Source organism: Onychostruthus taczanowskii, unplaced genomic scaffold (assembly GCF_017590055.1).
Source record: "Onychostruthus taczanowskii isolate IOZ18803 unplaced genomic scaffold, ASM1759005v1 scaffold73, whole genome shotgun sequence".
In the NCBI taxonomy this organism is placed as follows: Eukaryota; Metazoa; Chordata; class Aves; order Passeriformes; family Passeridae; genus Onychostruthus; species Onychostruthus taczanowskii.
The window spans coordinates 2453329-2467123 of record NW_024505118.1 but is presented as its reverse complement, the minus strand read 5'-3'; the positions used below and the strand labels follow the sequence as shown (position 1 = coordinate 2467123).

Genomic DNA, 13795 nt, shown 5'->3' with positions numbered 1-13795 from the left:
ATAAGTTCTTCAGCTAAAATTAATTGCATAATTAGTATTTTAATCTTCTGGGGAAACAGATCTTATTTATACAGACTTGATTAACAAAGGACATAAATTACCTCCTACTCCATAACACCGAGTTACATCAGATATATCAGCTACTAAGGAGCACCGAATAACCAACATAAGCAAGAAGACATTTCTATTAGAATTGCCAGGTTTTGTGTTCCTTGTAACAAAACCAAAGAGCAGGAAGGATTGCTGAAGAGATGCAGTATTGGTGCTTGTAAGATCATAGCTGAAAGCTGGTGTTCATCTGTAAGGTAGCAAATGATGAGCTGCCACTGTGGAGCAATTTCATAGTCATGTTCACACAGTAAATGTCTCTTAATTAGCTTTATGACAGGAGACCTATTGATTCAAGCTGAATATGAAACCTCACCACTTTTACTTGAGTCAGCTCTTCATCAAACTAAGAGAATTCATGGCTCTTAAGCCTGACTGCAGCCACTTCCCTGACTGTGAAACAAGCTGCACACTGTGCTATAAATAAAAATTCTGCCCTGCCATTTAATCCAACTACTTCAGTGTGTGCATGAACCACAGAATGGAACTCTGCCAAGATGTTCAGGTCAGACAGCAGAGTTTTATTTCTACTATATGTATCCCAAAGCTCAATTTCTTATCAACTTTCAGACTATTGCATCCATGCCTTTGTTTTCACAGTGTTTGTTCATGTTGTACTGACACTGAGATTACAAAAGAAGAGTGATAAGTGATAAAGTCTGAAAGTCTTGTAATTTTCTCAGTGTGCATTTTTCTTGTTCATGTATAGGCTTGAACTGTGCTAATGAGGTAATGTAAATTGCCAGAAAATGTTTTAACTTCAAGGTCAGAAAACGATCTTCTGGAATATTTCAAGCATACATATTTGTATTTTTGAACAAACCACAATTTTATGTGTTCTAAAATTAATCCAGACATTTCCATCACAGACAGAAAAATTAAAGTGAACAATTAATACAAAGCAGATATTGCAAGCAGCTGACAAAAAAAGAAAAGTCTTTTCCAAATGTGAGTTTAAAAATAATGGTATCCCACATACACTCTCAGTCCTTTAAAATTGGCCAGGTTCCCAAAGTATTAATTATGTAAACTCATATCAAGCATTCTGTGGCCATTTATAGATTCATAAACTAATGCCACAACTGCAGGTGATTGGAAAGAATCTTTTCTCACTCTATTGAATTGTGCTATTCCTGAGCAGATTTTAAGAATAGTGCAAAACATTAGAAGTATATTAAAATGCTAGAAAAGCCCTAAAAAAATAATTCCCTCATACTTTGAGAATCCATTTTGCCATCAGCTCTTCAGCTTGAGAAAGAGTATAGAATTACAATTTCTTTTTAAGTACATGCAGTGACACCCCAGTGTTAGCACACCCCATGCACACACAAAATAAATAAAAATCCAATCACATGCAGAGGTTTAGGCATGTCATTAAGCTGGGTTTTATCAAAGTGGATTTATTCACATGGAGCCCTGATGACATGTTTGTTCAAGGTAAACAATATTTATATAAGAGCCATGGCTACAATTAGTCTAAGAAAAATTATGGATTCACTTGCCTTGTTTATTTTTCTTCCAGAAGATGCTGTCAATAATACTAAATTATTGCTAAATGATGGACCTCAGTAACAACTAAAGCATTTTAGAGAAGACAGGTTATATTTTGTCTACCAACCTCTGAAGAAGTGAGATAAAGCTCCCCTCCAGACTGGGAGGAAAGTAGTTTTTGTCTCATAGAAGAGCATTCCCTACCTCCCTGCCTTTAGGTCTAGAATCTTCATAGCTAGAGCCTCAACTCTTTACCAGTATTTTATTCAGTAGCTCTGAATGGGTAAAGACTCTGTGTTGATATTCGTAATGCAACCATCCTTCCATAACCTTGCCTGGATACCTGCATGCTCTGATGACATCACTTTGGTGAAGCAGTGAGTGCAAAAGTATTCCATTCTGGTGACCATAACTGCAATCACACTTCATGAACAGTAGAAATTCACTTGGTTGTTCAAAACTTGACCTGTTTTTTCTTCCCCTTGATATGACACACACTGATTTGCTCAAGTGAGGAGGTTTAGAGTTGATTTAGCTGGAGTAAAATGGCACATGATTGTTATGTTTTGAGGGATGGCAGCACTGGAAAAGTTGGCCCAGGCCTTGCTCACGCAACAGTTTCATTCATGATGCTGCCAGTAGTCATCTTCACAACCACCATTCTCACAGCACAATAAGGTGAATATCTATCTCACAATGCAAACTAGCATTACATACATGTTATCCTGTATTGTAGAAAAAACAATTTTTAACTAAGACCATTTGAACTAAGGCCTGTCAAGCAAGTCCGTGTAGGATCTGGCCTGTTTCCAGCTGCCCTTTTCCACTTGGGAAGACATTGCAGACTGGGCTGTTATGCTAATGGCACCTATTTTAGGCTGAAGCCTGTCCAGAACACGAATACCTGCTTCTGTTCTCACCAAGATCCACCATGCCAGTGAGTAGGACTCCAACTGTCTTCTGTAAAAGTAGTCAAGAATGCTCCACAGCAACAAATTTGTCTTGCTCACAAACAATTTCAAGTCTGCACTTGAATTCCCTGAAGGAAAATAGATCCCCTAGGAGCTGCATGAACAGTTCTGACTATGGCAGGTCACTGCTAGCCATCTTTTCCCCCTGGAGCAGACAGAGGTTTTTGTTTCCACATGCAGTGTGCAGTGCACACCTGGTGACTCCAAAAGGTCCAAAGGCTCAAACCCATTGTCCATCCACTGTATCATCAGTCAACAGATCCACAGTAGGTCTGGCCCCATAGCAGCAGCAAGATTTAGCCTACAGCTCTCCTGCCAAGGGAATTATGTAGCTTGTCCTTCTGGAACAGCTAGAGCCAAAGATTATATGAAGGAGGCTGAAAAATAAGGTTCAAAAAGAGACACTTGGGAACATGAAAATTAAAATGAAGAGGTGGAAGGTTATATAGATTATCCAGCAGTGAGATCATTTTGGAGGCATTCATATGCAGTGGAATTTAATTCTGGCAGAATCCACCCATATGTATCATCACAATGTTGCACCACTGCATGTGCCAATACAAAAATGGAATTCTGGTATTACAGATCATCTTTGAACTCAGAAGCCTGACACTCAGTACTGGGTTTTTGTATGTTTATGTGCAAGCCTAGGACACAACTGTCTGCATGAAAAGATAACTTTGATTAAATGAACTGCTATAACTGTTACATTCTTATGAGCTGTTTTCACTCTCTGCTAAGAATCAGCCAAATTTGCCATGACATATCTAGTGACTGAAAACCCTATTACACCAGATAAAGCATCCCTTTTAAATTTCCTGTTGGACTTGTCATTTATATGCTATTAAACATAAGAAAAATATTTCACAAAAAAAACCCAAATTAATTTTGCACTTCTTTTTCCAAACACAGAAAGTTAAATAATTTGGTTCAAACTGGCTCTTCTTCATAAGAACATTTTTTAAAGGTTAATGCATTGTGATTTTTGAAAAATAGTTCCCAGAAAGATGTTTTATAAACCATGGGGACAGTAATATATAAACCACATGTCATTTTGTGATATTTTGATATGCCAGCTTCATTGCATGCTCAAAACCCCACAACTTCCATGAGACTTTTCCCTGTCTTACAGTTTTTGCCCTGTCGCCCTACAGCTACCAAAGGGGTGATTCTGGCAGGAAGGGAGAGGGCAGCACAAAAGTTTAAAGTTTGGTTGCTGCACTATAATAACTGTGATACATTGAAAAAACTCTTCATTGTTTTAACTGTTTGACACTAGTAAATGAAAACACATGCTCTGCCTAGTAAGATGTATTACGTAATATGGCATAGCCAGCAAACTTAGCTAGGAATATAATTAGCCTACTCCTTTTCTCAAATGTCAAAGTTTGGGAGTCTACTGTAAATACAGCATTCACTCTAAAAGAGATGTCAGTTATAATTACCTTAAGTACAAATATTAGCTAGTAGCTATCTACAATATCAGACCAAACATATTCAGTACTTCCAAACAAAGAAACAAATCCTCAGTGCTAAACAATTATTTTTCCCACTTAACCCCACTGCTGACAACTGTAGACACGAGGAAGTTTTGGATCTGGTTTTCCCTATAGAAGTCTGTAAATCAGGCTTTTTCACATGGTCCCCTAAGAAATGTCAAGTCAATATTCTTTTTCCCTAAGAAGACAGCAACCAGGAGAAAGCCAAATTAGGGTTTCCTGAGCCCTTCCTGGACAGCAGAGTAGGATAGGCCTGAGTCTTGGAAAGTAGAAGCAGAATGGACCTACATTCCACTGTACCTGATGACTAGTTCAAATAGTAGAAAAACCACAGTGGTCAGAAATATGTCAAAAAATACCCTGAAAAAAAACCCAGAAAAAAACACTGAGGCTCTTTTTTTTAATAACTTCCTAAAACTGAAATTTTATAAGAAGGGATGAACCCCTAAATTCTTTTCAGCTCTAACAAAATAAAACAGAACATGTAGACAAAAGCTATCAGAAACAGACATTCTAGTGAAAAAACACATTTCCATGCACCTCTGTGCTGTAACTGGAAAGTCAAGTGGCAAAATCAAAAACATGAAATGCTGTTTCACCAAACACTAAGAACTTATTCTTCAGTTGTTCCTTCAACAATTGTATCAGCTCCAACTGGAAAGATGACAGTGAAACATGGTTTATAAGGCAATACAATCTCGGGGATTACGTCCTGTAACTTGTTTGTTCTGGATTCTGTGGCTTTTTTTTCTCATCCCTGTCTCAAATCCGGGATGATCTGCTAACCAATTCATTCTCTAAAGACAAGTCTTTTTGTCTGTACTTAATTCCTGTCTAGAGAGACAACACTGAGCTCTTTAAGAATGTAACTTTTCTGTTATGCAGAGCCATAAAAATTAGAGCATGTTTCCATCCATCAATAAAGCACAACAGTGTTGAACTTTAGAATCATGTATGTTGGATGGCACTGGCATAATGGCATAATGACAGAGACAAAAACAAGTAGAAAAATTCTAATTAGAAGAAAACTTTAGAGGCTAGACAAAGTTGAACAGACAGCCGCTGAAATACTGGATGAAATGTCATCCATAATGGTACCACCATCTCTCATCCTGATGTTCTGTCATCCCTCACTCAGTATCCAAAGGCACTGACTGCAGAATTTTCTTAGCAGCTGATCCCCCAGATGAAACACAGACATAATTGTAAAAAATCCAGTGCCTTCATACTAAAACACACTACCCACCAGCCTTCCTTTCCCAATTATATTGTCTTTATTTATCACTATTATTCCTCCAACAATACCTTCATCTTTGATGTCAAAACAATGAAAGAATTCATTAATAAAAAAAACACTTTTGAGAACAGCAATAATATTTTCTTTTTCATCCTAGTAAAACACACATATGTGGAGGTGAAAGTACAAAAATATATGGGAATAGGGAGCAATTTGTGTTCCAGCCTGCTGACCAGCACATTTGCACACAGTCTCTCAAACAGCTCTGGAAGTCACTGTACTGGCTCTGTTCCTTTGCAGCTGCAGGAGGCAAGATGTTCCTTCCACCTTTTACCAGTGAAAGGAAATCCCAGTCCATGAGACATGGGGTCAATGTGTTTCACCTCTGGGAGAGAAGATTTGAGCACTAGAATTGCAAAGTGCTGGTAAGAAGGGCAAGATTTACTCTGATAACCTGTTCCCACAAGTACCTGCACCACCAGAAAGCGAGTTTGGCTAGATTGCTCTCCTTCAAGTTATGAACTTGATTCCACTGTTCCCCAGACAGCAAGAGTGACTCTGAAACCTCAGTTACATACTTTGGGACTTAAAGAGCACAGGAGCTCACTGGAATTTAAGCTTGCAGAGCAAGGCAAAGAAGCCCTCTAAAAACAGAACATTACCAGTACATGTTTTCATTTCTAAAACACATATTCTCTTTGCTTACAAAAAAAGTCTCTAGTACCTATCAAACAAGACAATGCTGTAGAGGACAATCCGCTGAACATTTCTGGACAGCAGCTAAGTACCAATACACTTGCTTTTTCAATGCAATTATTTGAAAATAGTAACTGGAGAGGCAGCTACAAACAAAAGAATTAGACTGATGTTTCCACACTGCAATGGGAGTATCTTAAAAGTTATTTCACTGAAAAGAAATGAAGTTTCCACCTGCAGTTTTATGCATTTGGCAAAGAGAACTTCACTTCTGCAATGTTATTTTAGGACAGAAAAAATGCATGCCAGAGTTAATCTTGCATTGGATTAGAAGCTTTGTCTGAACTTCACAGTTAGCATAAACTTAGAGCCACTATTCTACAGTAGTGAGCAGAAAGTCCAGTTAAATCATTTAAAAAGACAAGCACTGGAAAAGTTCCTTCCCTCAGTCTAGGCAATATATACAAGTTCCCTGTCTGGTCAACATAATCCTTTCTTAAGTCCTTTTTTGACAAAACTAAATTCTTAGAGTTAGCTTGACTGGAACTGCATATCTGTTACTTTCAGACTACACACTGTTTCACTTTTACCAGTATGCAAAAAACTCCACGTTGGCTCCAGAAGATGAGATTAAAAGAAAGATAATTTCAAAAGAATATCATCATAGAAAAAAAAGAAAATAATTAAATTCTGAGGGGAAAAAAAGTATCTTAAAGAGGGGTAGAGATGAAAAATCACCTCAACTCCCCAAAATAATTTTAGGTTTCCCTTCTATGAAAGAGATTCTCCTTAGGAAGCCCTCAAAGTGCTTATTTCTTAATAAACACTCTCATAACTAAATCACAGGTTCTTCTAAATGTCAGTGGCTACAGGAGAATGCAGATGTAAAATGCATTACAAAGCACAGTGGACTCAGGCAAGCACTGCCACAAAGTGAGAACAATACGTGCAGTACAGAAACAGTTGTGAAATTGCTGCCTTAATGCCAAGGAACTACGAAGTGTTTTACCATCCAGATAGAGAAATATTATTTTCATTTTATGCTATGAGTGCTCTTCCTGCAGTAAGCAATAAACTACTCTTAAAATGCCAATGCTACGTGTGTCATATAACCAACGAGAAGAAGAGATCACTGCCAGCTCTGCAAATCTACTGTACTTCCAGACTCTGGGAGAAAGGAATGGTTAAACAATATTCACACAGGTTGGAGGGGTTTTCTACTTGTATAAATTTTAATCAATCATATTTCTCTCCCTCAAAATGCATGCAACCTCACCAACACTAGTCAATTCCTACTGAATTGTTAGGATAGATATAAAGGAAAGTATACAAGTTCTTTCAAAGACGGAACTGAAATCTTCCACAAGTGACTCAGGGTGCTTCCAAGTCACATTGTCTTTAAGATATTAAACCTGCACAGACCTGCACACTGCTGTCCAAATCACTATAAAATCACTAAAATACAGCAACTTTGTCATGATAATTCTCACTAGAGTCACAAGATACCATGAAAACTTTTGAGCTTATTTTATTCAAGAGCTTTAAGGTTGCTGTTATACCTGGATTTGCCCTTTTCCCTGACCTTCTTTCATTTCGTCTATTACTCTTAATCATTTCTAACATGTTGTAAGCAAATTTCCATAACAAAACACAGGCTTTAAAAACCCCGAAGTCCCACAACAGAAAAACAAACAAACCCCCAGAAAGTTGTTCATAGCTACTTGCCTCTTGGCAATTTCTGAGTATTTCCCAGGTTTAGTGCAATATATCCACAGAAAAGAAGACAGACAAATCTTGACATCATGGTCACAAACCCAACCTCGCACTGGGAATGGCTCTGACAGGTATCACACAGAAGTACTGCGGCTGCATTTAAGTGAACCGTTCTCTCTGTGACAAGAGGCAGCAACACTTTGACACGAGCTTAGTTTACACAGTGGGAGGAGACAGGATGACATCATTCACTCCCACTTCAAAACGAGAATTAGCATAAGAAAATATTATCAGGCTCCCCCTGCAATATTCTTCTGGGGTTTGCTAGAAGATTTTTTCCACCACTAAGGGTAAAACATTACCATTTTATTACTTATATTTCATGAAAATAAAATAATGAATATCAAACTTTCTATTAATGGGAAAATTATCTGAGAGACATTTTCACTGTTTTATCCAAGAGAGCTGGACTTAAACTGCAAAAACAGCATTTGCAGTACTCAGAGAACTGTTTGCTATATTGACCTCAGTATTTTTGCAATCTCAACATTTTTCTTAAGGTTAATTCAGGCTACTTGTGGCTTTCATCCAGGGAAAATAAATACTAGTTTAATTTGACATGACATAATAAACAGACATTGTAAATATTTATTCAGGAAAAGAACTGGACTTGAAAAATCTAAATGTCATTTTTTTCAGTTGTATCTAGTGTTGACAATTTAAAAATACTTTATAATTTTCCTTTCCTAAGTGTCTGGTGAGTTAATGGGTACAACACACATTGAAAGGAATAAAGCAACGCTTCTCATTCCAGGGTGATCTTCTCACCAGTTACATTACTTTAGATAGAAAAGAAGTTCCATTTTTTCATTAAAAGCTGTTGCATTCCATGTTTACAATGAGCCAAGTAAGCACAGCATTTGGTCCCACTCACAAGTGAGAAGAAGGGAAGGAAAGGGTAAAGCTGAAGAAAAGGAAGAATTTAGTCTCAGTATCTGGAAAAGTTTCCAAAGAGATTAAATCTATTCAACTAAGTAGTGATAGCTCTCTCTCTCTCTCTCCCTTAAAACAAAAACCCCAAAACCAAATAAGGAACAACCCAACAAACAAAGAAAACCCAAAACTATCACCAAGGGGAAAAAAATAGCACAAAAAAAAAACCCAACCAAACCAAACCCAAAATAAAACACACTGCAGTAAAAAATGAAAAAAAAAAAAAAAACCCCAACCAAACCAAACCCAAAATAGTCATCAACAACCAAACCTAAACATACCCCTTGCTTACAATATGTGAAGTTCCTCAGTAGGCTTAGTCTGCTCCCACTCCCTGCTTGACTGGACCTGACACTGTTCTGCTTCTATAGTGTTTATAAGCAGGGAAAATCACAGAGCTCGTACCTGGGTTAGAAACTAGTAGTTTAAAATAAAAAAGTAATATCTTGAAGCATATGGGAACGCTTCTTAAAGATCAGATTAATCATGTATTTAAAAAGACTTAATGTTTGCCATAATTCAAGAAGAACTTCACAAAAGAAACCAGCAGTCATTGTCTTAGAGACAAACCTGAGGAATTTCAAGCTCTTCTAATCAATATGAACAGCACACAGCTATAACAAAAACAGCTGGACTATGGGGATGTGTTCCAGACCCATCATACTATCTGAATTTGGACATAAGGAAATGTTTTTATTATTCAGCAGCTCAAGTCTGGGAAACACAACTTGAAAGTCAATATTTGAGACAGACCCCAAAAAATCCCCAAACACTATTACCTGAAGAATCTTTGGGAGGATTCAGATCTTGAATATGAACATTCTGAACAGTAATGAGACAGGTACAATTTGAAAAGATGAAAAGATGTTTGAGATGAAAAGATGTTTGAAAGGCTGTACAGTTAGACAGGGGGTATCCCAATACACCACACCAAAAGAGTGTTAAATGGCAGAAAGATGGATACAGAGAGCAAACATGCCATTCTTATTGTTTTTTAAGTTGAAATACTGTTTTCAAAATGCTCCAGAAACCATATTCTATTTTTTCTCTTCAAAATTAAAAAATAAGGAATCAGTCATTTGATGTAACTGTCTCTTGGGAGAAGTAATGGGAAAAATTGCTCCATGGTCACACAGAGCTGTCTTTGTATTAGTGTAAACTGGACTCTCCTATTTGTCTTATGGCAAATTCACTTTCCTTCAAAAGATTACACAACACCTTCCAAAAAAAGGCACAAAGGCCAACTTCTACTCAGAGAAATCTTAGTGAAACAAACATATTTATTACTTGCCTACCTCACAACCTCTCTCATAGATAAATATAGTCCCATCCCTCTTTTCACAACTACTTTCTTCTCTGCTGCCATCTTACTTCTTCCTCCTTGGTGCACTATACAACAATGTTTTCTCTGCTTAGGTGTTCCATGTAGATATTTAACCTTCCCCTTGAGACCCTGACAGACTATGCAGGTCCCTTTCCCTCTGATCCCTGTAGAACACAGCTCTTCCCAGCCCAGAGTTCAAAAACCCATGTCAAGCTGCATTTTCTTCTGTCTTATCAAGGATATGCTTTGTCAGGGACAATTTTGCTATAAGCAGATGCAAGTATAACTTTCCATTAAATATATGTCAAGAGTACAAGAATCAGTTATATAACATCCTTTTATAATTTTCTGATATAGTCCCCTCCTCTTGCAGGACTAACCTTTCCTGGGAAACCTCTGCTACATGAAAAAATGAAAAAAGAAAAAAATCAGCTTCCGCTTTCCTTTCTCCTAAATCCTCCTGCCATTTCAATGGTTGTTGACTACCGCAGTGCTAAACTAAACAAGGGAACATAAAGGAGTTCCTGGGACTTGAAGCACTATCTTGCACTGCTGGATGCTTCCATAATGCTGTTCAGGTATCCAATTTCTCCTCCAATTTACCTCCTCAGATATCCAATTTCTCCTCCATTGAAACAGAGAGAGAATCTGATTTCAAAGTTACCAAACCTAGGATGTTCCTCAGGTTTCTCTCATTCACACAGGTCTGGAAGTATGTTACCCATCCTTTGACTCCTCAGAAGGAAAATATCAAACAACGAAGATTCAGTTAATGACAGTTTTGTGTTACAGCTTTAGCATAAAAGGCAAGAATATTAAGCTAAGTGCAAGAATGAAAAGTCTCAAACCGATCAAACAGGAAAAGACAAAACCTCTGATCCTCTAGTGACACCTCCTTTTCAGCACCAAACTAATGTTTAAGTAACAAAGTCAAGTACTCAAAAGTTTACTTGCTTACCTCAACTGGCTCTCTGTGGGTTAGATCTCAAAAAATGGAGATTCCAACAAGATCGTATCACAGCACATCTGGGGGCAAAGCAGAGCTTTTCTAGTCCTCTTTAATAGTTCCCAGACCAGCAAGTACAATAAAAACAAAAGTATGGGATGAAAAAGAAAAATGGGATGGGAGGAAGAAGAGCAGGAGACAAGATTTTACATTTTGTTTCCAAATACGAACATGCTTTTGTTGAGATTTGGGATCTGTCCCAATTCACCTATCATTCCTGATTATTTTGACAAGCAAAAGCCAAGGTGCCTCAATTCCTTGATGTTCTAATTTAAAGCAGAAAGAATGTGCAAAGAATAACATTAACAAACAAAAATCTTGTTTTCATTTTGAAAAGCACAATAATGCCATGTGGAGCTCTCCAAGAGTAAAGACTTACTCACAGTACACTTGATCTGCTTTTTCTCAGAAGATTTCTGGTTGATACTATTTATTTCAGCAATGTTGTTCAATTATTTGTGAAGTGTCTTTTTCATAAAATATGCGATATAAATGTTAATTATAATTTTCATTCTCTTATGGGTGACTCAATTATTGGACTCTTTGTCTTGCAAATATCATGGGATCTCCTCTAAAGGCCTTCAGGAAAAAAGAGATGCCAAAGAACATTCTTTCAGATGTGCTGTTTATAGAAGAAAAAGAAGAAAAAAGAAAATTGTAACTACTTTCTGGAAGTCTGTAATTTCTTTTTTTTTCCAATATTCAATTCTCATTTTGATAAGCAAATATTTGATCTCTCATGCTGTTGGAAATACAGGGTTCACACATTAGTCTATTAGTCAAATGTAAGACATATTAATTTCATAACATAAAAGACAAAGACAGGGCATTCTAGTGTCCTTATCCCAAACTGATTTCCAGATTTCCAAATTAATGGGATCTGAGACAAAGTGAAAAGAAGAAATTCAGTGAAAAAGAGTGGACAGAATAGCTGGTTCTTGTGACATGTTTTACATAGTTCAAACTCTTTCAGCACTTTCTCATTTGACATGCATAATTTCAGACAGTGACCCATCTTTTCTAACAGGCAGTGTATTTCACCAAAATTCTGTACAACAGGGAATGAAATAAAAAAGCCCATTTATTTAATTTCTCTATTAAGTATTTAATTTCTCTATTAAGTATTGACTTATCTTATTGTTCCCTTTGTAATGCAAATAACCTGCTACACTCAGTTCTGCAGTTTTGATAACATTATCATAACCTACCACATGAAGAACCAACACAATTCCAGGTTTCCAACAGTGCCACTCCTCTCTGTTACCAAGAATTTGCATTATTTAATTTGGGGCTTATTTTGCCTTTTAAAATTATTTTTTAACCGTCAGGTTTTGACTGACTCCAAGGAATGACTCTGCAGAGTGTCACTAGGCTCCTGGTATGATCCACATAGGGGAAAAACATTTTTCCCATATAATCAGTCTAAACCTCCTTTGTTTTAGCTCATAGCTGTTTTTTCTCATGCTCCCACCACACAGCAATGTGAGGAGCCTAGCTTCATGTTCTTGGCCACCTCTTGGGAAACACTGTAAGGGCTGCTGTTAGATTCCCGACTGAGCAAGTCCCTGACCATCTTGGTTGCCCTTCTCTAGACTTGCTCCAGTTTATTGCTGTCTGTCTTGAATTTGGGGGTGGGGTGAGGCAACACAGGATGCTGCCTAGCTATATAATTCACCAAGTGGTGAGTAGTGGGGGGAAATTATTTCCTTCAATCTCCTGGCCATGCTCCTATTCGTATAGCCCCGGGCACTGCTGACCTGCCTTGCTGCCAGGACCCACTGCTGGCTCCTGTGCAGCCTTCTGCCCACCAAGATCCCCCACTGCTCTTCACCAGGGCTGCTCCCAACCAGTCAGTCCCCAGCCTGTATCACTGCAGGGGCTACTCCCAAACAGATAGAGGACTTTGCAGCTCTACTTGTTGAATTTCATAACATCCCTGTCAGCCCATTCCTCCAGTGTGGTGAGGACATCCCTGCCCTAAAGAGTATTAAGTGATCATCCAAATTTGTGTCAAAGGTGTTAAACCAAATAGGTCCTAAGATAACCAGCTATGGTGCCCCACTTGTTAACCCCATCTAGGTAATGTATGATCCACTACCTACTGCCCTCTGAGCCCAAGCATCCAACCACTTGGCCGGATAGTTGATCACGGTCTCTGTGAATCACTTTGGTAGATGTGTGCTCCATCAAACACATGATGTGTGCCACAATTTATATTTTAAAATACTATCTAGAAACCAGCTCCTTTAAGCAAACACTCAACACATTAAATAGGTTACTCACCTGAAGGTTTTCTCCTTCATTGTTACATCTTAACAGAAATAAATCTGCACAACTTCATCAAGCCTCTAGAGCAAAAACCTAGCCTGGCCTTTGAAGAACCATGTAATTACTAAGTACTGAAGACACTGCTTCTGCCTGTGAAGAAAACAACCTTATTCTCCTCTTCTATCAACACCTTTGCACCACATGACATAATTAACACAATTACAGCCTATCTACTATTGGATTACCCCTGAACATTCCTTTCAAACATCTTCTGTCTCTGCCTCTCCCTCCATCATATCCCTAAATACTTATCACTGCCTAAAGATGATCTGATTAACTTGAAATGCAGACAGAAGCAAAGAGCAAAACACAAAAAGGCATGTGACAGTAATGAGTCTTTAACAGAGTAATTTCATGAATTAAATACATTTTAGCATATATTGATTTTCCTGTAATTAGAATGAATTTTGCATAACCTAAATTATTCTC

At 37.7% G+C, this 13795-nt stretch overlaps 1 protein-coding gene across 24 annotated transcripts in view; it reads right to left on the bottom strand.

Annotated features, from left to right (window-relative positions):
- LOC121345424 (ABI family member 3 binding protein) overlaps positions 1-7903 on the bottom strand; it is a 137663-nt gene extending 129760 nt beyond the window's left edge. For all 24 annotated transcript variants that reach the window (XM_041422293.1, XM_041422301.1, XM_041422304.1 and 21 more), the window contains exon 1: positions 7728-7903. In XM_041422293.1, coding sequence (XP_041278227.1) covers positions 7728-7806 — 79 coding nt within the window. In that variant the 5' untranslated portion in view covers positions 7807-7903. The remainder of the gene's footprint in view (positions 1-7727) is intronic.
- Positions 7904-13795: the final 5892 nt, after the last annotated feature.